At 41.4% G+C, this 21,183-nt stretch overlaps 1 protein-coding gene across 1 annotated transcript in view; it reads right to left on the minus strand.

Annotated features, from left to right (window-relative positions):
* Positions 1 to 13,490: 13,490 nt before the first annotated feature.
* MAN1A1 (mannosidase alpha class 1A member 1) overlaps positions 13,491 to 21,183 on the minus strand; it is a 212,820-nt gene continuing 205,127 nt past the window's right edge. The window contains exon 12 of the mRNA XM_077813005.1: positions 13,491 to 17,181. Within this exon, the coding sequence (XP_077669131.1) occupies positions 17,055 to 17,181 (127 nt within the window). The 3' untranslated portion in view covers positions 13,491 to 17,054. The remainder of the gene's footprint in view (positions 17,182 to 21,183) is intronic.

Here is a 21,183-nt window from a genome sequence, read left to right on the forward strand (position 1 = left end):
CCTTGTTCTTCTCACCAATAATCTGCCTATGCTCTCCCCTTGTTTGGAAATGGTCCAGTGACTCACCTCCGTTTGTCTGATCTGTCTACAAATGTAAAATCAAATCATGGGAGTGAACTTGTCTGTAGAATTATCTAAATTGATGGTGTTATACAGCATAAATGATTGTTATTAATCATGCATCACAATGATCTTTGTCCACTTATTTGACAAAATGTAGTTATTTTAATTTATAATCTTTCATACCATTACTAGTAAATGTTCTGTAATATATTTAATAAAAGTAATGAAGTCCCACTAATGAAGAACCTCACTACAGCTCGTGACTATTGAATCTGTGGTGAGAAGTGGAAAAAAGTTTTTTATGCAAATTGTAAGAGGTGGATATGAACATGGTTCTGCTGTACTATACCGTGGCTCGCTCGCTCTCTCTCTCTTTAAAAAACACATTAAGCATGCTCATGGAGAGAGAGCAAAGTCTCAAAAGTTAAATGGAAATATTCTGACATCGGTAGAAGGGAAATTTTGTTTTCTGATTCTAAGTTCTACAAGTTAAAAAATCTAATACACACAAAACTTCACAGAAGAAGCAAAACAAATTAAATCTGAAGTCACGGATTTGTGTTAGCTAGACATAGTGTAGTTCTGGATGATAAGAAAGCTGATAATTTAATTAGCCATATATTGCTGAGATAAAATAGAAGATATTTAATAACCACTGTAACTGGATTTAAAAATCACAACCTTTTAAAACATAAATCAGCCACTTTATATTGGTTATGAAAAGGATAGAGAAGGGCTAGTTTTGGCTTATATAAAGTGTTCCTTAAGACAGAACAAGATGAATACTCCTGTAAAATTTCATGAAATTGTTCTTTGATTGAAGCTGAAATCCTGGCCCTATTGAAATCAATGGAAGTTTTGCCTTTGACATCAATGGGGCCAGGATTTCACTTTGTATATTTTAGTTCAGACAGGAAAATGTGTCTTCGGGCTAACATCTGTTGGTGAAAAAGGCAAGCTTTTGAACTGCACCGAGCTCTTCATAACCCACTTCAGAAATATCACTTATGTGATGTTAGAAGAGTCAGTCCATCAAAAAATATCAAAAGAATTGCAACAATAAGCTTCATGTGATCAGCCAACTCTCAACAGTCTGCCAGAAAATGTTACACAAATCACAGCCTTAGAATATACCCTGTCTTCTCTTTCTCATCTTTTAGATTGGAAAAGAAGAATTATATGCGGCGATCTGTGGTACTATATATCAAATTTCACCTCACAGTGGGTTCTTGGCTAGTCCTGAGGACACCTCTACCCCAGTATAACGCGACCCGATATCACATGAATTCGGCTAGAATGTGGTAAAGCAGCGTTCCGGGGGCGTGGGGCTGCACGCTCCGGTGGATCAAAGCAATTTGGATATAACGCGGTTTCACCTATAACGCGGCAAGATTTTTTGGCTCCTGAGGACAGCGTTACATCGGGGTAGAGGTGTACCACTTTGATTTAGAAATGTCTTAGATTTATTAATGGATACTGTCTTGCATGCACATTAATTTCACCTTTTCTAGTTTATGGAGAAAAGTTGTTGCATATGGACAGTAGACTTGTTTTTTTTAAAGGAAACTACCCTGACATTCCAAAAGGCACAAACACACACATTAGTGTACAAATATACTCACTTCGGGACGATCGAAAACAAACAAAAAAGCATATTCAGTTGTTTATCCAGCTACCGAGTTTATTCCAAGTAAGCAAAAGGGAAAGAATATCAACTTTTAAAAAACGGATTTTCTCGACAATCCCACTTGCCAGACATAAGTTAACATTAGGTATTAGCAGACAGCATTATGATGAGCTCATTTCTGTTGAAATTAGGTCTACTATTGAAGAACAATTTATGAGATGAAAAAACATGAGTAGCTAATTAAGGAACCAAAAGGCTCTTGCTGATTAGTAATACTTTGCTCAGTCCTCTGTTTGTGAGATTTACAAGGCAGCAACAGAAAGATGCAGACAATAGAATTGCTCTATTTGCAGGAGGAATATGGGTGCACTGAAGTAGAAACCAGTTACTCAGGCTTCATGTTTTAATAGTGGGCTTAGTTTTTATGCAGCTGTAAGATTGTAAAGAGAATAAAACACATCCCAGTTCACTTCTCTATTTTAAAGGAGATTTTTGTGCCAGGCCCTTTCCTTAGTCTGTGTGAGACAGCCACTTGTATACATGCTCTGGGCTAATTTCAGAGACACAGAGAGGGTGGTAAAGCAACTCTGACAATGAAATACCTAGGATTTCTTGGACTGTGGTCACTGTGATTTTAGGCCTGCATATGGAATAGAAATGGCACTGGTTTTAATGGTTGATTAGTTTCTGTTAGTAGTGACTGCAAAGGTGTTACGCTGATGGAGTGTAGTGTCCTGGTGGCAATGGACACAGACACTTTTGTGACCCTCCATTCCTTTCTTCCTGAGAGGACTTGGAGGGGAGTGGTAGATAACTGTTCATGATGAATAGTTTTATTAAGATAATGTTGAAGTAAAAAAAAACGGTACAGAGTTTAAGCATAGAAGTTTCTGGTTATCAGGGAATAAGGTACAGATTATCAAGGGGTGCAAAATTTGGTTTAGGAACGGGTGGTGTAAAGAATACATAATCTGCAATCTCCCCGATTGGGGGTAAAAGTTTAACCGGTCAAGGTACAGACATTGAGCTATGAGGGTATGTTGTCCATATAATAGCTATGTTCAGGTGTGGAGTATAATGAATGGGTATGATGATGAGGATGGATCTACCCTCATTTGGTGGGATTTATTTTTGAGCGAGTTTATGGTTCCAGTTCATATGGTCCAATGGAAAAAGTCTCTCAGTCCCTTTCCCATAGTTGATGCACGATGTTGTACCAGCTCACACCTCCCGGTACTGTCGGTGGCCAGTGATGTGTTCAATGTAGATGTCCCTGGACCATCGGATGGTGTCCGAGACCATGAGGCACCGCATGAGCCGGGAGTAGCGTCGACCGATCCCTCAGGTCCGCAGCACACGCTCATTGCAGGGGTCCCAAGCGCCCAGGGCTCCGACGATCAGGGCATCCACCTGCATCTCGTAGCCCTTCACTCTCAGGGTGTCTGCCAGGGGAGCGTATTTTTCCAGCTTACGAGCTCGGGCTTTGCGGAAGGCCGGGGTCCTGTTCTCAAAGGAGACCGTGATGTCGATGAGGATGATCTTTTTCTGGGCCTCGTCGGTGACTACCACGTCGGGTCGCAACTGGCTGTCAGTACCGGGGATTACGCAGTTCACGGTGACCTCCCAGAGGCGCGGTGCGAGGGCTTTCACTAGGGGGTTCTGGATGGCGTTGTGGCGCAGCTGCCAGCCTCTGGAGAGGGGCTTGCAGCTCCACAGGATGTGGGGCAGGGTCTTGTTGGAGTAGCTGCACTTCCTGCAACGCTTGTCTCGGTTCCCGTGGCGGACGGCTCTGTTGAGTGGGACGCAGTTGAGCCGGGCATGGTGGATGAACCGCCAGTCGGCGAAATGGGTGAAGCCGCCCCCCAGCGAGGAAGTGGTTGCTGGCATCCCACTTGCTGGTCAGTTTGAAGGCTTTACCCTGGTCTGGTTTACGCTTCAAGGTTTCCATGTACCACTAGTGAGTGGATGGCTGCCTTCAGGGTCCTCTCCAGCAGGCCCCTGGTGCTCAGGGTGACGATGGTGTTGTCGTCAGACCTGATCTGCGGCACCAGGACTCCCAGCTCCTGGCGCTCCTCACACCACTTCCAGCGGCAGCCGACGTGCTTCCCCAGGTGAAGCATGGCATTGCGAGCGCAGGACCACAGTGAAGCGATGTTGTGCCAGTCCCGTCCGAATTCGCCATCCAAGGAACCGCTCAGGAAACTGGCGGTGTCTCGGTTGGAGGGGGGCTCTGCCGATCCGCTTCTTTCTAGTACAGTAGGGTCCTAGCTCATCATCCCCTCTCTCTCCACATTCCCCCTCCCCCCACCCCATGTTTGTGTATATGAGACTGTTAGGAAATATAGAGGCACTTTCAGCTGAAGTATCTTCAGCATCAGGATGAAACTCTCTGTACGTCTGTATAATATCTTGTTGGACCTAGATGGTGTGTTTATAACACCACAAATTGACAGAAGGCTGATTAATGACACTTGTCACCATAATGTCAGTTTGCTTCCCAAGGGATAGAGAAAAATACAAGTTTCCTTTCTACTTCCCTCATTGCACTCAGTTACTGCTTTTTCCTTTTAAATCTTCTACTGTCCTCACCTACTAATCATTCTCCATCTGTCCTTCCTTAACACCTCCTTTTGCTTGCTCTTCTCTCTCTCTTTGCTTCTGTTAACTGTCGTTACTTGCACAGGAATGCTAAGTCACCAAAAGGAGTTTTACACTTTATACTCAATACAGTGGGATTTGTGGCTTTTAGCATGGGCACCATTGCCTCCTGAGAGTCCTCTTACAGTTTAGTATGGCTCTGTTGTGGCATGCCTCAGGTTCCTCCCTCGATGAGGTAAACAGCCTGGTCAAGGAGAAACCAAAACACACTACTTTACAGTAGTATATCTCCCTTCAACAAAGCCTTTTGAAAGGAGCACTTGTACAATGGTTTAAAGGCTCTTACCTCAGAACCCTGATAAAACTCAGAAGTCCCCAAACAAGTCTCTAGGTTCCAGCAGCAATTCTTTCTCCTGTAAAGCCTCAAGTTTTTCCACTGCCTGGAGAGTTCTGAAGTCTCTCCCCCATTTACTCTACCAGGTCTCCCTGCCTGTGTAGTTTTTACCTAGTTCAGCTCTCCTCCCCTGGAACTTCCTTTCTCTTCAGGAGTCCTTGCCAAACTGAGGTCCTTAGCCTTTTTCCACACTCAGGTACTTCTCTGCCTAATTAAATAACTCCCAGATGACCCTGAATTGCCTCATTCTCCCTTGTGGAGCCTGTCAGAGGTTGGCTGAGGATCCTTGACCCCTTCTGAGGGCCAGCCACCCTCCAACATGCCTATTTTGATCTTCTCAGCTCATGAGTTCCCAAACCTCAGTCCTGTTGCCAAGAGCCTGGTTCCCTGATTTCATGAGTTTCACCCATGAGAAATGGAGCTCTCAGTGGAGATTACTACTGCAGAGAGGGGAGTACTCTGAGGCCAGCTTGACGGAGAGCCATGATGTTTAACACTGAATATCACCCCATATTCTCTGGAGAGCCAGCATGGTAAGTGTGATGAGCTCCAAGTGATTGATGTTCCTGAGGAAGAGAACTAATGCATTCTGGACTAAGTGAACCTTTTTAATATTGCTGCACTCATACATAGGTGCAATGGGTTGTAATTGTTTGTACTCGTGGTCACAAAGTCATGGATCACTGAGACTACACCTACGATAAGATTGTTTGCAGTCTTCCATCTAACCTTACATGGAATAATCTATTTTCATCCGTTCAACAGCAACAATGAGATTAGGAGGACTCCATAGTTGCAGGCTGATTTAACAATCTGGGACCAGACTCCTTTGATGGACAGCAAGGTGGTTGGTGTGATGGCTAAGCCCACAGTGAGATTGCCTTTCCACCACTATCACTTCTTAACTTTTCAGCCTCAGCTGCTTTTCATCCAACCGCATCCTCAGCTGCATTTGATCTCTGTCAGGCAGAATAGTCAGGGGTGGTGCTATTTTTGCATCAGAAGTTAAAAACAAAACAAAAAACAAAGAACCACACAGTTGAGTATTTTCTCCATACTGCATGCATTTTAAACTGTGCCAGCTCCCAGTTTGGAGTCCCATTTCTATTTGATGTAAATGTTAAAAAGGATAGAGGGGAGAATATTGAGCCTTTTGGTACTCCACAGGATATTGCTCTAGAGATAAAAGAACAGTTGCCCATAACCACTATCTGTGAACACCTGAACTGGAGCCATTTCAGAGCCTTCATGTCAACAGTCTGCTACACTGTCAATGTAGGACAGGGATCAGCAACCTTTGGCACGTGGCCCATCAGGGAACTCCACTGGTGGGCTGGGACAGTTTGTTTACCTGCAGCATCTGCAGGTTCGGCCGATCGCAGCTCCCACTGGCTGCAGTTCACTGTTTCAGGACAATGGGGGTTGCGGGAAGTGGCGTGGGCTGAGGGATGTGCTGGCTGCTGCTTCCTGCAGCCCCCATTGGCCTGGAACAGCGAACCATGGCCAATGGGAGTTGAAATTGGCCGAACCTGCAGATAAACAAACCATTCCGGCCCATCAGCGGATTTCCCTGATGGGCCGTGTGCCAAAGGTTGCTGATCCCTGATGTAGGATGATAGCATGCCATGGCTTACCATACAAAATGGCACAGACAGATCCAGAAGAATGAGTATGGTCATTTTGCCTCATGTACAGACTAGAGGTCATTTGTAAGTACTACCAATGATGTTTCCATTCAATAAGATTGTATGACTCCTAATGGCGGGATACTGACAGGGGCCAAGCATGTTTGGAGGTGTTTCTTTGCTATTTTATTTTGCTCAAAAATGGGAGGTTTGACATGAGGCAGTAATAGGCAAGGTCTCTTGGGTTCTGAAATGGTTTCTTGAGAAATGGCAGGACCATGGCATACTTTATGGTGGATGGTAGGTTTCCTTTTCAAATGTGGCATGGGTGAACTCTCTAGATGGTCCCAGAAATCACTCATCAGCCATGATAAGAATAGGTCCAACTCACCCCAAAATGTGCCAAATTCTATGAAATGGAAAGGCACTTATTCCAGAAGGCTGTTGCGGTCCACAGAGGAAGTCCTAGATGTGGTTTACCATCTTGAGGTGTTACCAGTTATTCAAATTGCAGCAGCCCTACATTGCCACAGACTTCCTGTGTGATCTGGGGCAAGTCACTTAGCCTCTCTCAGTCTCAGTTCTCCATCTATAAAAATGGGGATAACAATACTTCCCATACTCAAAGTGGTGTTATGAGGATAAATATATTAAACACTGATGTGCTTTGGGATCTACTGCTGAAAAAGGTGCGAAATAAGAGTTAGGTATTGTATTACATTATTAAAAAGATATGACAGTTGTGCTCTGTATGCTTCAATGGCTCCCAGGTAATTTCTGTGTACAATTTAAGGTGTTGTTCTTAAACCATTAAATGAGTTGGATTCTGATCGCTTTAAAGGCCACACATCTTGTCATAAGATACTGTAGTAATTGAGTTGTAAGGCACATGAGTTAGCATTCCCTTGATTTATAGAGGAGGGGGCTGGAAGCAGAGAATTTTCACTGAGGGGCTATTATTTACAGAAGCCAGGTCTTAAAAAAGCACAAATGTGCTAACGTCCAGTTCATGCTACAAGCTCTATTTGTTCTCGGATGCTTGTTGATGGGACAATGGTTCTGGTAGTGAAGGGATCCCAGACCCGAGGTGGGGCCATTTCTCTCTCACACACAAAAAAGAAAGACTACAGGAGGTAATTATTTCTGCTTGTCAAACTACAAAGAAGAAACCATTAAGCAATGTTCTACTTGAGTAACTTATTGAATGCTTTATGCACCTGGCACTCACTTGTCCCTGTTTCCCCAAGAAAGCTGTTTAACATTTAATCTTTTCTCAGAGGTTAGACTTTTATGCTATTTTGGGTAGTTACTTTCTGCTGTCTTCAAGTTTCTCTAGGCATCTGGTATTCTTCAATTCCTGCCTTGAACAACAACTAGTTGCTGCATCCCACACCCATTTTGGCTGCATTTCATTAGGGGTGAATCCTGTGTAGTTAGTGTCCCCCTTGCATACCTTTAGCTTAAAAGGTGTTATATAAAATGTACCAATTAGGATTACACAAGAAAAAAAAATATTTTTTAAGAAGTGAATAGTAGCTAAAAAGTCTTCAATTACTTTTGCTTAAATTCTAAGAGAAACTTCTTAATACAGTCACCTATTTCAATACTAAATTTACATAAGCTCACAAAAGTTTACACACTGTTTTATTTTTGGGGAAAACACAATGCCAGCATGGCTGTATGTTGCATTTAACTTTCCAACAGTGACAAGTTATACCAAGAAAAAAATATAAGTTTGTTAGCTAATATATTTCCAAAAGGCTTTGTACTTATCCCAAGTTGTAAAACTATGAACTGTATTCCCAGAATGCCTTGTACACATTCTAAGCTTTAGAGTGGAAATTTACTCTAGGTAAACCGTGTGTAACCCCTGTTCCTTGTACGTGTAGGAACCGTCAGAAACACAATGTACATTCTGAACTATGCTTGTCAAATATAAAGTGTTGCTAGGTGTGGTTAGCATAGATGCTAGGGTATTGGTGCCAATGTCTTTCTGCTAGATAAGAGGAGGTAATGTTGATACTAATAAAGTGGAATTTTCTGTTCTAAACAAGGGGGTATAACATATGAGCCAAACTGAGCTCATACTTTTGGAACAGAGTGAAGATGTAATCTGGAAGTCTGTTCTCCAGATTGCTATGCATTTGCCTTTGTATACTGTGCTGATCTATCTTTGATTAATAAACTGATTGAACCTGGTTATCTGATGTCTTAATAAAATTACTGAACCCCTAAACAAGTTAAAATTCTCAAGGGCACATACCCACATCAGTACAAGATAAGTAGCTGCAGACTGAAAGAACAAAGTGTACTTCTGAATTTTAGAAAATTAGAAAAGTTATGTGGCCACAAAAAACCTAAACCATAACCAAGACTTAATGGCAAAAATTCTTGTACTTTTTAGTTCATTCATCAGCTTGTGCCTTAGAGCAATACAGTAACTGTTTTCGAAAAGCACACTTGATCACATAATTAGGACTCTGTGTCTGTCACAGAAGTTGCGGAAGTCACGGATTCCATGCCTTCCTGCAACCTCTGAGACTTCTGCAGTGGCCAGCGTGGCTGGCCCCAGGACCAGCTGCTCAGGTGGCCCTGGGGACAGCCACACTGGCTGCTGCTGGAGTGGTTCTGCAGCCAGCCACATCAGCTTCTGCTGCAACTGCCCCAGCCACGGCTCTGGTGGTAGCTGGCCCCAGGGACCACCCGAGCAGCGGCTGATACAGCTAGCCCCGAGGACTGCCTGAGCAGCGGTTCCAGGAGTGGTGGGACCAGTGACTGACCCCGCGACTCCCCCACATTGGCAGCTTGAGGGGCCACAGATCCCCCAGGGCTCCCACCCCATAATGCCCTCCCCAGATTCAATCAGGGGTATTTATGGTATAAGTCATGGACAGGTCATTGGCTGTGATTTTTTGTTTTTTTGCTTGTGATCTGTTCATGACTTTTACTAAAAATACCCATGATTAAATCATAGCTAATGGAGAAGAGAGGGGCTTTAAGGAGAGATTTAAAGAGGATTCGTCACACAGCTTAGTAGTAATTTATGAGTGGGTTTGGAAATATAGGAAGTCGGAGAAATTGCAAAAGAAATTATAAGAACCTGTTTCTATATACTAGTCTGAGCCTCCTGAAGTTAGGAATTTAAGATCTTAAGAGGGGGTTGTCATACCCAATACAAGATTTCAGCAGAGCAAGGCTATTTATGGCCATGTTTCCAGCAGAGGATAGATTACCACAAGCGAGATGTAGAAAAATGTTTACTGCCAAGAATGATGCCGTAAATTTCTGCCCCAACAGCAAAAGTTAATGTCTGAATAAAAGACTGTGACAGAGTCAAGCGACTTTTTCTACAGGAGGGGAACTTCATTCTTTGAGGCATTTGTAATCAGGAAGTTATGATTGCCTTCTGATGATTGCTCCAAAACCTAAGAGGGATAGAAGTGAGGTAATGTATCAGGTGCTAAACAGAAATGGTTTCCAAGGCTGAAAATATCAATGGGCTCACAAAATGCAGAGACGGAAAAAACTGATGATATAATCTGGATCACCTCCCTGGTGGTGGTGGTGGAGGATTGTTCCCCATTATACATTTGCAGTACTAATATTTTATCCACTTGAGTGAGATGTCTAGATGCAGAAGAAAGCCAAAGGCAAAGCCTTGAGGCATCTTATACCAGAGGAGACAAGAGGAAGATGTAAAGCTTCCACCGTGTGGTTTGACATCAGACCAAGCTAGGAGAGAATGCTGAAGATACTGGACCAGATATCCATGAAGTATGCAATGGAAGTCAGAGGGCTGTTCAAAGAAGAGTCACCTTAGCACTCCCATTCTTGGGTCCCCAGGCTGATGCCCTGAAATTCCTTTAGCAACCGCATGATGCTCTAACAGCCCAACTGTGTGAACTAGCAGCTGGAGAGCAGCAGACCATAAGGACATCTGGCCATGACTCCTATGTCAAAAGCAAGGAATGGCAGCTGACGAGTCTTTGTGGTATCAGAGAATCCTTTTTTGCACTGGGTAATATTGCTGGGGAGGTGACTACACTGGTTTTATGGCCAGGATCCACTGACAATACAATAAAAAGTGGCACCTACAAAGAATTTTGCTTTTTGACTCCATGCCAGAGGTACTCAAGAATAGTAGCAGCTTAGTGCTACTCTGATCAATAGTGTGAAAGTAGCACAGTGCTCAAGTAAGATGAGAAGAGAAAGGGATCAATACTGAGATGTAGGTCATTAAGCACCTGTAGAAGGTCAATATCTGTACTGTGAAAGGCTAAATGCCTAACTGAAATCAGCCAAAAGGTGGAGAGCGGATAGAAGTTAAAAGATGAGTTTTTCAAAAAGAAGGGTGATAACAGTGGTTTTGAATACAGGGAAACAGCCCGTGAAGATGGAGTAGCTGATGATGGCAGAGAGATATAAGGGCCAATCATGAGGCTTTAGAATGGAATAATTTGGTGTGGAAGGGAAGTCTGTTCACTATATTGGTTCACAGATGAGGCTGCATTTCAGTGAAAGCAGGAAGAGAAGGGAGTATTGGGCTGAAAGTGGATCAAGAGATTATGCACAAACATCCATTTACAGTTTAAATGGAATTGTTTGGCAGTTATGTAAAACAGTGGCATGACTTTCAACAATTTCACAATTTATTACTGAAAACTCAAATCAGAAGTTAATAATAATTGGATTTTAGGGCATTTCTACATTCCAATTAAAAACCCGCGGCTGGCCTGTGTCAGCTGACTCAGGCTTATGGGGCTTGGGCTAAGGGTCTGTTTAATTGTGTAGATGTTAGGGCTTGGACTGGAGCCCAGGGTCTGGAACCTCACAAGGTGGGAGGGTCCCAGTCCTTGGGCTCCAGCTTGAAGCTGAATATCTATACCATCGTTAAACAGCCCCTTAGCCTGAGCCCAGCGAGCCTCAAGTCAGCTGACATGGGTCAGCCAGGGGTATTTAATTGAAGTGTAGACATTCCCTTAGACACTTTATAACCATTCAGATATAAACCCTCTGAAGTCCAAGGGCCCAATCCTTGGATTTGGAACCTGCTCTTTGATGCAGGACCTACTCCTTTCAATCTGGGGTTGGACAAGGCTGGTTTAGTCTCAAACTTAAGATAAAGCAGCCAAAAGTTTGTTCCCCAAGCTAAAAGTCTGTTCACCTGAGCCCAGCCGCTCTTTGACTACATTCCTTTTCACAGACACATCTCCAAGCTAGGTCAGGTAGAGAGGGAAGGGGAAGAACAATAGGAGAAAGAAGAGTTGGTGGATGCAGCAGTGTGGGAAGAATAGGAGGGAAAGTTAGATGGAGACAGTGGAAGGAGCTATGAATCTTGCCTATTTACAGTCTTGACTTGAAGATCTACTCAATGTCATGTGATACAGCATGGCCAGAAGGCAGCAGGAGAGTGATATAGGAGAAATATGTAAGTCCCAGGATGAGGAGAAGCCTTATTCCCTGTAGAGGGAAGAAAGGTTTCTAAAGATTAATTAAAAGCACCTGAAGCCAATTAGAGCACCTGAAGCTAGTCACCTGATAAAACCCCCCAGCTTCAATCAGCCAGGAGAAGGAGTTGGAGCAGAGAGCAGTTTGAAGGAGTTGAAGTAGAGGAGAGTTTGGAGAAGTGCCGTGGCTGGCTAGAAGACCAAGACCCTAGGTAAAGACACACCCGGCTTGTGCAGAGAGAGAGAGAGAGAGAGAGAGAGAGAGAGCGCGCAGGAAGCCCCACAAGCTGAAGAGCAGGAGAGGGAAGTAGCCCAGGGGAAGGAAGCACTAGTTCAAGTGGTTTACCACTATCCCTAGGGCCCGTGGGCTGGGACCCGGAGTAGAGGGTGGGCCCGGGTCCCTCCCTCTCCACTACCCTTCTATGGGTTACCAGTGGGACAGTAGATACCCTAGTTCAGGGGCAGGAAACTGCGCCCTGAACCCCCCTCCCCCTCCAAGAAGAGGAAGCGCGGGACCCATCATATTCATACCGGCAATTTGCTACAGTCATTTAACACCTCCAAAACCAAACATCGGACACTGCTCCTCTAATGCAACTTGGCACATGGCTTAATCCACATTTGTAAAATAAATGTTTTCAAAATAGTGTATTTAATCATTTGGTTAGACTTTCCACTAGATAAAGATTGTATTTTTCATTTAATAGCACTTTGTACATAGTTAGTTGTTTCCTCCTCCTATTTGTGTGGTCCTGTGAGACAGCAACACGGAGACAAATGCATTTTAAAAAACAGAAAGATGTGGATGTAAAACAATGTATTGGCAAGTGGATTTTGAGGCAGGTGCATTATCTTAAATAACTTTTTTTTTTAAATTGACTAGTGTGTCTAAATTAAGAAGCCCTTAGTTTTAAAGTGATATTTAGAAATATGTCCTGTAAAAATCAAAATTATTTCGCTTACCAGATGTTTTTGGAGTTGACTGTGGTGCTCTTTATTAAAAAGAAAATAAGAATAAGCTAAAATATATTAAACAAAAAATCTGTTAATTCAACATTAAGGTTGAGATCTTAATCACCCTCACTCAAAAGCTGCAAAATGCAGTCACAGTTCCCATGACAACTGTCCCTCTATCCTCTAGTACATACACTAATGATAACCTTTCATTACATGATCACATAACACTGGGCAATCTGACAGCCTTGTCATTTCAAAAGCAGTGTTTACTGTATTCCTAAGTGGGAACTAGTTGAAGTCTGCTTGTGATCCCCACAGCATGCATATTCTGATCATTCTCAGAACTGACCTTCTTTTAGATCATTCCCAACTACCCTGTCATCTCTGTCCGCCCAATTTCCTGTATCTTTTTTCATTTTGTTTTCTGTTGGTTACCACATTTTTGCCCTTTTTTTGTTACTAATAAATATTTTTTCAATAGGACTGATTTAGTGTCCACAGATTTTTGTTATAGCAGCAATTCTATACCCTATTTCACAGACATTAATTGGTACCCTTTGATTAATTACAATACCTTAGCAAGTTATTAACAGTATTCTGCATTTATCAGAGCTACTGATCAGAATTCAGCAGAACAGTGTCCCAACCAGGGCTATGAAGCAGATTACTGCATTTCTTCTGCACTTATTTACAAGCCTCTGAAATACTTACTGTAATTCTTGTAAGATCAGGACCTTCATCCACTTAGTAATACAAAGAATAAACTAACAAAATGAACAGATATATTAAAAGACTTTATTCACAATAGAGAAATTTTTACAAATATAGTTCTTAAAAATTAAGCATCTTGATCTGTTATGTCTCTCATTACGTCAGAGATTTATATAAAGGTGGAAAAGACTAAATGGAATATGTACAAATCAAAAACAATTTAATGGAGAGAAATGGATAATACATATGATGAAGTCACCATAGAAACAGTGAGTCATTGGGTATTGTAGAACTGTCATACAACAAACATATGCAATATTCATTCCACAAACAATCAAAACAACTGTTTTTGCAACTTAATTTAAGTGCCATTTAAATTATTCACCATTTAGAATTTAACATGTAAACTTAACTGAACTGTTATATGCTGAAAAGGAATGAGAGTTTAGGCAATGTCTTCACAAAGATATTTGATACACTGTTTACAGTTTTTCAAAATTCAGCAGTTTCTCTTCCATCTGAATTATCAATTACATATACAGTGGCCTTTAAATCATCAGTTTCCACAGAGTTAATTTCATATTGTAAATACTAGGAAAATACCATTTTAGCCGTGTGGTAACTGTTGGTAAAAGCGGACTGATTAAATGGTGATCACTAGAACATTTCACACTTTGGTGTTTTGGGGTTCTTTTTTAAAAAAATCAATATTCCTGAACTTACAAAATAGGGTATTCTTACAGTTGGCAAACTCTACAGGTTGTACAATCTTCTTGTCTACTTACATAGTTTACAAAAGGTACAATACAGTGCAGTTCGTACACCTGAATACCAAATATGTTGTCAGCAACAGAATCACGTATCAACTTTGTGCTCTTTCAAATCATAACCCCCAAACCAGAAAAATTACACTCTTCAAAATTTCTGTATTCCAGGGAAATCAACATGAAATTTAAATATCTAAACACTTAGAACCCAACTTATACAACCATTTTGCATTCTTTACCTTTATTTGCTGGGAGTAAGGGAAATCTGTATGTACAATAAATTTCCCGCAATTTGTCCCAAGATCACTAAGGGTGTAGAAGACCCTGATCAAGAAAATGTAAAAACCAGGTTTACAAAACACGTCTCCAAAATATGGTTTTTCTGATTTTATTGGTTTTATCATCTGACTAAAAGAAATGAGACCCACAGAAGCGCGCACATGAAAATTACACAGCAGGCAGCACAAGATGTTTATGGAGTAACTGGATAAAAATTCAATATTGCCTTTTTTTTTTTTTTTTGGAGTGGAAGGAAGTGAAAAAATTAGTTGCACTCCAAAATTAGATGGACTTGTATTCCTTTTAAAACCACCTTGTATTATATTGGTGCATCTCATAATGAAAAGGATGACATAGTTAATATTATCCTCAAACGATACAAATCCTGGCCCACTGAAGTCAATGGGAGATTTACCGTGCATTTTAATGGAGCATGGTAAATTATCAAATACAAGGCACCTAAAAATGTGGATACCTCGTCACTGATATTTTTTTTAATGAATACACATATGGATAACGAAGGCTCAAATCCTGATCTGAGCACTGATTAAGAGTAGCCAGGCAGGGCGCCGGGCAAGTGTGTGTGTGGCACAGGAATCTCCCTCCACACCCAGGTTGTGTAGCCCCCAGCAGGTCCTCTCTGCAGGCTCAGCCTAATGATGCATTGCCTTACAAAGGCTTTATGTTCTCGCCAAACCCCAAAGGGGGAGGATTAGCCTACTAGTGGATCCTCCAGCCTTGCCTCCACCCAGGCAGATTGCATGGGATATACACCCTTTTCTGTACCAGCGGAACAACACATGTGTGGCTGTAAACGGCCCTTTGCATCTGCAGAGGAGGGGATATGGATTTCTCCAAAATGCAGGACATGATGGTAATAAGTTTCCTTTGTTCCTAATTTTTACCTGAAAAAGCCCTATGTTGCAGCACTTCCAGCATTAAGGGGAAAAAAAGGGTTCTTGTTCTTTTGTGAAAGAAGATCTATACCTAATTACAGTTGTGGAACCATAGTGCCTAAATAACTAAGCAGGACATTTGAGTCATCATATGCACTTATTTAAAAGAAAATTGAGAATTACTGTTCTGAACCACGTTGGCTTCTTTGCAGTCACATCACCTAATAGTGTGCTTTTGCATGCTGGGAAGCCAGTGGTCACATCCTACTCTGAACATACAGTACAGTCACCCTGCCTGCAAAAGTTAAGTTCCTAATATCTATATGAATTATTCATTTAAACTATTCCAAAATGCATCTCAATAGAAAAGGAATTGTGCCTGATTTTTCTCTTTGGTGACTCCATTAAAAGTAGCTTTTCTTGGTAATCAAGGTCTTATGTCTGAAGAATACTTTTAAACAGGTTATATTTCTATAACTTTGGTCATCCTTGGAAGAAAGAGTTCTGGGATACCAAAATGTACTAATTCTCTGCTGGTCAATTTCCATCTTCCAATGCAAACAATACTTTTTTTTTTTTTTTTTTTTTTATAAAGACAAGTTTCCTTTGAGCTATTCAGAACTCCTGTTCTGATAATCTTTTTATACTACTTTGTTCCACCTGACGGTCTTAGGTCACAATCTAAACCAAATGGAATTGTTGAAAAGTAAGATCACAACAGATTAAAAAATCATCTCCCCTTCTCTGATTAGAATAATTTGTAGCCTTTAGAAAGGATTTCATAACATCTTATTTATCTCACACATCCAGTCAAACGAAAAAGCTAACAGATTACGTAAATACCTATAAACAAGATATGATTCCCTTTTTAATAATTCAATAATGCCAGTTTTTCAAATTGTTTATTTTGCTCTTACCAAACTGATTATAGAAGTGATAGTAACTCTAGCTAGAAAACGGAAGAAACAATTCAGTTTGCAGTGATATTCTAAACAAAACAAAAACAAAAATGTGAGTTTTAATAAAAACTAGGATCTGTCCAACTAATGTAATGGATTTGTAAAAATGTTTAGGTTCAATTCAAAGTATACTGCAGTTTTAAACAGAATTGTGTCTGCATCAGATTAAACTATTCCTATGTAGACTTCACTGATAATTAAAAACTTCAGAAGATATTTTACCAATTGATAGACCCGCATAAGAAGAGGCTGTCACACAGTTACAAGATTTGTCTCAGGTGACAGACAGACAAAACAAAATTAACATAGAACAACAAAAAAAGCTCTTTATACTTAATTCTTTATGGCTTTTTGCAACATGGCAAAATATTACAGCTTAAAGCAGACATCTCCTCACAGAGGAGGAAAGAATTTTGCAGTCAAAACAAAAGTGAAACAGGAAACAAGTCACATGCAGACCCCTCTCTTCTATTTGGCAAAGATGACACTGCAGCTTAATGAAGTCTAGAGACGTCAGATTTCTTAAAAAAAAAAAAGTGGTTCAGCTGGAAAAATAAGATTAAAAGTTTTGCTGTAATGAATTTAGGTCCATTCATAAATCTTTACTGGCAAATATAACAGACTGCAAAAAGGTTGGCTTAAAACTCAGGAATTTAAGTAAAACTGCATCGTGTGCCCAATATTGGAAAGAAATTTCTAAGGAATGAAACAAAAATTAACTTAACATTGTTTTATTTGTGTTTTTCTTCCTTCTTCCCATCATCTCTGTGAAGAACTGGTAGAGGGTGAGCCTCAGTGTTGAAGATCCAATGTTCAAAAGGAAGAAGATCATCGTCAGAAAACAGTAAGTATAAGTACCTGGCAAGAGAAAACGGGTAACATGAGAGCACCATGAAACAACCTCAGGTTTAAAGAAGAGAAAGATGGAACTAATTCATTTTCATGGATAAATATTAACTCCCCACTTCTATTGATGGAAATATTAGGTAGCAGATCTAAAGTAAAACATTATCAACCAGTGACAGTTACTAACGTTTTGGCACCAAGCATTGAGACTACTTAATTAAAATTGGCTTCACTGCTTGACAGTAGCAGGTGGTGATGTAAAAATTTCTGTTATGATAAACAAAAAAGATATAAAGTCTAGGTTCTTGAAGTTAAACAGCACTTCTTTTTCTGTTTCATTCTTTTTGGTTACATATTATTACAGCAATATACAGTCATGACAAGCTTTTATAAATGACCACATGCATCAAAAGAAAACTGACTGCATGTACTGCATCACAAATCCTGTTTGCCTTACTCATAAGAGCATGATTTGGTTCAAGGTATGATATTTAGATTAAAAACAGGAATTGGAACAATACTGTGGATACGTTTACTAAATAGGACTATATTAATACTAATAATCATCACCATTAAAAGCAACAACACTTACTCACTGTTACACACAGAGATCTTGGAGATACTGTAGTATATATATAAATTGTACACTCAAATACCACTGCATGGGAACTGTTGGCAAATGCTGACCTTCTAATTCTTGCCACTATACTTAACCTTTTAAAGTACTTTACATTTTTTAAATTACAAAGTTTTATAGCAAAATATAATCAAAATAGTTTTTAGAACCCCCTGTATCTTTCTTTACCTTTGTCATTCAGTGCACAGTGCAGTTGGCACTTTCAACTGAGGTTGCCACATTGGCTGTCTACACTAGGGTTTGTCTGAAAAGGTTTCCGAATGTTGCTAACACAGGTGGAACTTCCCTGGTGATAGGAACAGTGTATACAAGGCTCCCAAGGCTATAAAGGACTAAAAGGATCAGCTTTCCCTTTAGAAGGCAATGGAAATCAGAATACTTGTAAGCTGTCAGATATGCTGTCTCATTTTAAAGTACCTAGTTAAATGAATAAGTGCCACCGTTTAAGTAAACAAAAAGATTAAAAATGTTATAAAACATATTAGAATAGCTTTGGTACATTCGGATTTCAATTGCCTTCTAATAAAATGAAAAATTTCTGCCCTTCCTGTCTGCAGTTTCTGGAGGCAGTTCAAAGCTTTAGCACAGCCTGTGCTAGCCACGCCCCTTTCTCCAGCCTGCTGCCAGAGGATTCATTCCAAAGCTGTGTAAAAACTTGTAGAAAATAATTAATAAAAGTCATTCCAATGCCAACAAAGTAACTAGGTGCAGTGAGTCCTTGCTTATACTGTAACTATTCAAATAAAATGTCGACCCACATCTGGAAACCCATCCAGGGTGGGTAGAATTGTGGGAGACACTAACAGCAGAAAAGAAATGATCAGGTAAGAAAATTTCCAATCTTCAGCACAACATCTCCCACAGTTCTGTTCTCTGGACAGTTTAACTACTCTGAGGGACCCGATAACTGAAGGTTTTTGGCCAGAGAGCCCAAGGATCCTGCAAACAGTAGCTACTGAGGGCTGACACCTGGGCTGTTGTGGTGTTTGGCTGAAGTCCCTTATCAACTCCTTCTTGAACAACGTCCAGAATAACTGGAATCCCAGGATCTCTTTGATTTTCCTCTGTGCTTGACACCAAACACTGACTTTGGTCCAGATGGAGGAATAGGCTTTTAGTGTGGAAGCTTTCCTGGAACACAGCAGAGTCTCTATCGCTTTGGAATATAGGCCAAGCGTGGCTAACACTTCTCTTGCAACAGTCAAACTGTCAGATGGAGACTATCTGGGTCTGGATGGAGGACCAATCCTTGATAAATAGTGTCTGGCCTCTCCAGTAGCTGCAATGGTGGTTTCAGCTTCAGTTCTCAGTCTGGAGAACCAGGGTCTCCTGAGCCAGTGTGCTAGCATGATCACCCTTGCTTCTTCTAATCTTATTTTTTGGATCACTTTCCCTATGAGAGGGAAGGGTGGAATATGCATACAGCAGGCCTTGAGGCCATCTGTGTGACACAGCATCTGTCCCCACAGATAGGGGTCTGCTTTCCTGGTCAAGTATTTTGGTAACTTTGCATTCTTGTGACTGGTAATCAGGATGACTGAAGGAAGACCGAAAGTCTGTGCCGTCAGATTGTAGACTTCCTGGTTTAGGCACCATTCTGGGTTATTGACATTGTGATGGCCAGTCTACCTTTTGGCTCAGCTCCCCATTTATGTGGATTGCCTTTAGGGAAGGGAGTGTCTTTTCTGCCCATTCCATTATTTCCATTGCCTCTGAATGTAGAGCTACGTTTCTTCTCTCCTTGGTTGTTTACGTATGCAACTATGGGGTTGGACCAGGATATGCTTCCCTTCCAAATGGCTCTGGAATCTCAGAATAGCTAGTTTGTCCGCTCGAAGCTCCAAGACATTGATGATATGACAACTGGATGAGGGAGAGATAAGGTGGAGCCGGTAGCTTGAGGGAGCACCCCGGTGCACTTTGTCTCTTACATCCACTTATCTGCGGTAGAAACAAGCTATTAATTTAGAAAGTGGGAAACCCTGTCTCCCAAGCTCAGGTCTGGGAGGAGGCACATGCTGATTGCCATAATGAGCCCCAGGAGGTTGCGGGAGCATCTCTAGGTTTTCCATTCACTTTCCATTCCATCGAAGGCTTTTCCCTTGACATGTGTTATCTTTCCTCTGGCACCTCTGAGAGGAAGATGGATGAAAAGGAGCATCTCTGTCTGATAGAAGGTTTGTAGTCCCCTCTTAGAGCACTAATTGGAGAGGGTAAGGAACTGTAAGTTTGGTAGCATTTTCAGCCACTATTTTGTCCAATTTTTCTCCAAAGAGGAAAAAATCCTGTGAATTTAGATGAGCACAGAACTTGTTTGGAGTGAGTATCTACCTTTCAGGTAGGAAGTCATATGTGTCTCCTGGGTACTGAGCTGGATGCCATGGCCCTGGCAGAAAACCTCATAGCATCCTTTGAAGTATCTGCCATGAATGATGTTGTATAGATGTAAAGTTGGGTTGATCTCTGTCTGTAAGGGCTTTAAGGTCCTCCAGCCATGACACTGCTCTCAGGGTGGCTTCCACCTTCCTATTTGTTGGATTCTTGGGGACTAAGTCCCCTTTGGATGGAATAACCATATCCTTTGGTAGAGAAGCTATGGCATCATCAACCTTAGGTACATTTATGAGAGCATTCCTTTGGATCTTGAAGCTTGTAGAAGTTGAGAACATGGCTGTTAACATATTTACTCTTTCCAGGAGATTCCCTCTCCCCCAGATTACTTCCTCAAAGGATGCATGCAGGCGAATCGCTGCCTAAGGACAATATTTGGAAGGGAGGTATTTGCTCCAAGTCTTGAGGGCATGCTCAGGCTGAAACTGAATCATGGATACAATCTTTTTGCACACGGCTTCGAGCTTCTCAAGGGGGGTTGAAAACTTGGTTGCATTTTGTTTGTGTCCTGCTCATAATCAGAGTCTGATAATAGATCTCCTTCCTTGGTAGAGGAGGCGGTGTCTGGGTCAGAGGACGAATACCTATTTGGTTTTTTGTACTTTTTCTTACCCTTTAAAATTTCTTTTGGATATTTTAATATTTTTTTTATGTGCTTTGCAGGCCAGTAGACTGTGCCCTGGTTGGGGTCTTTTGTGGCTAGCCTTGTGCAGGGTCATGAGTCCTCTAGAAATTTCTCTCTTGGAGTCCTCCCATGTAGACTCCCACTCCAGCAGGTTGGGGGATGGGAATTCACTGCTATTTTTCTGAATCAAGCTGAGAAGAAGGTGGGGCTGATTGTGAGCCTGCTTCTACCCCCAGAGCATTTAGGACCCATTTCAGGACTTGGGGTAGGACAGTAGCCCTACTAGTGTCTTATTCTTATGGTCCTGAATTGCCCCAGGACTTATCCTCTTGGGCATCTGAATTAAGTCCTCCCTCATCCT

Source organism: Eretmochelys imbricata, chromosome 3, assembly GCF_965152235.1.
Source record: "Eretmochelys imbricata isolate rEreImb1 chromosome 3, rEreImb1.hap1, whole genome shotgun sequence".
Classification (NCBI taxonomy): Eukaryota; Metazoa; Chordata; order Testudines; family Cheloniidae; genus Eretmochelys; species Eretmochelys imbricata.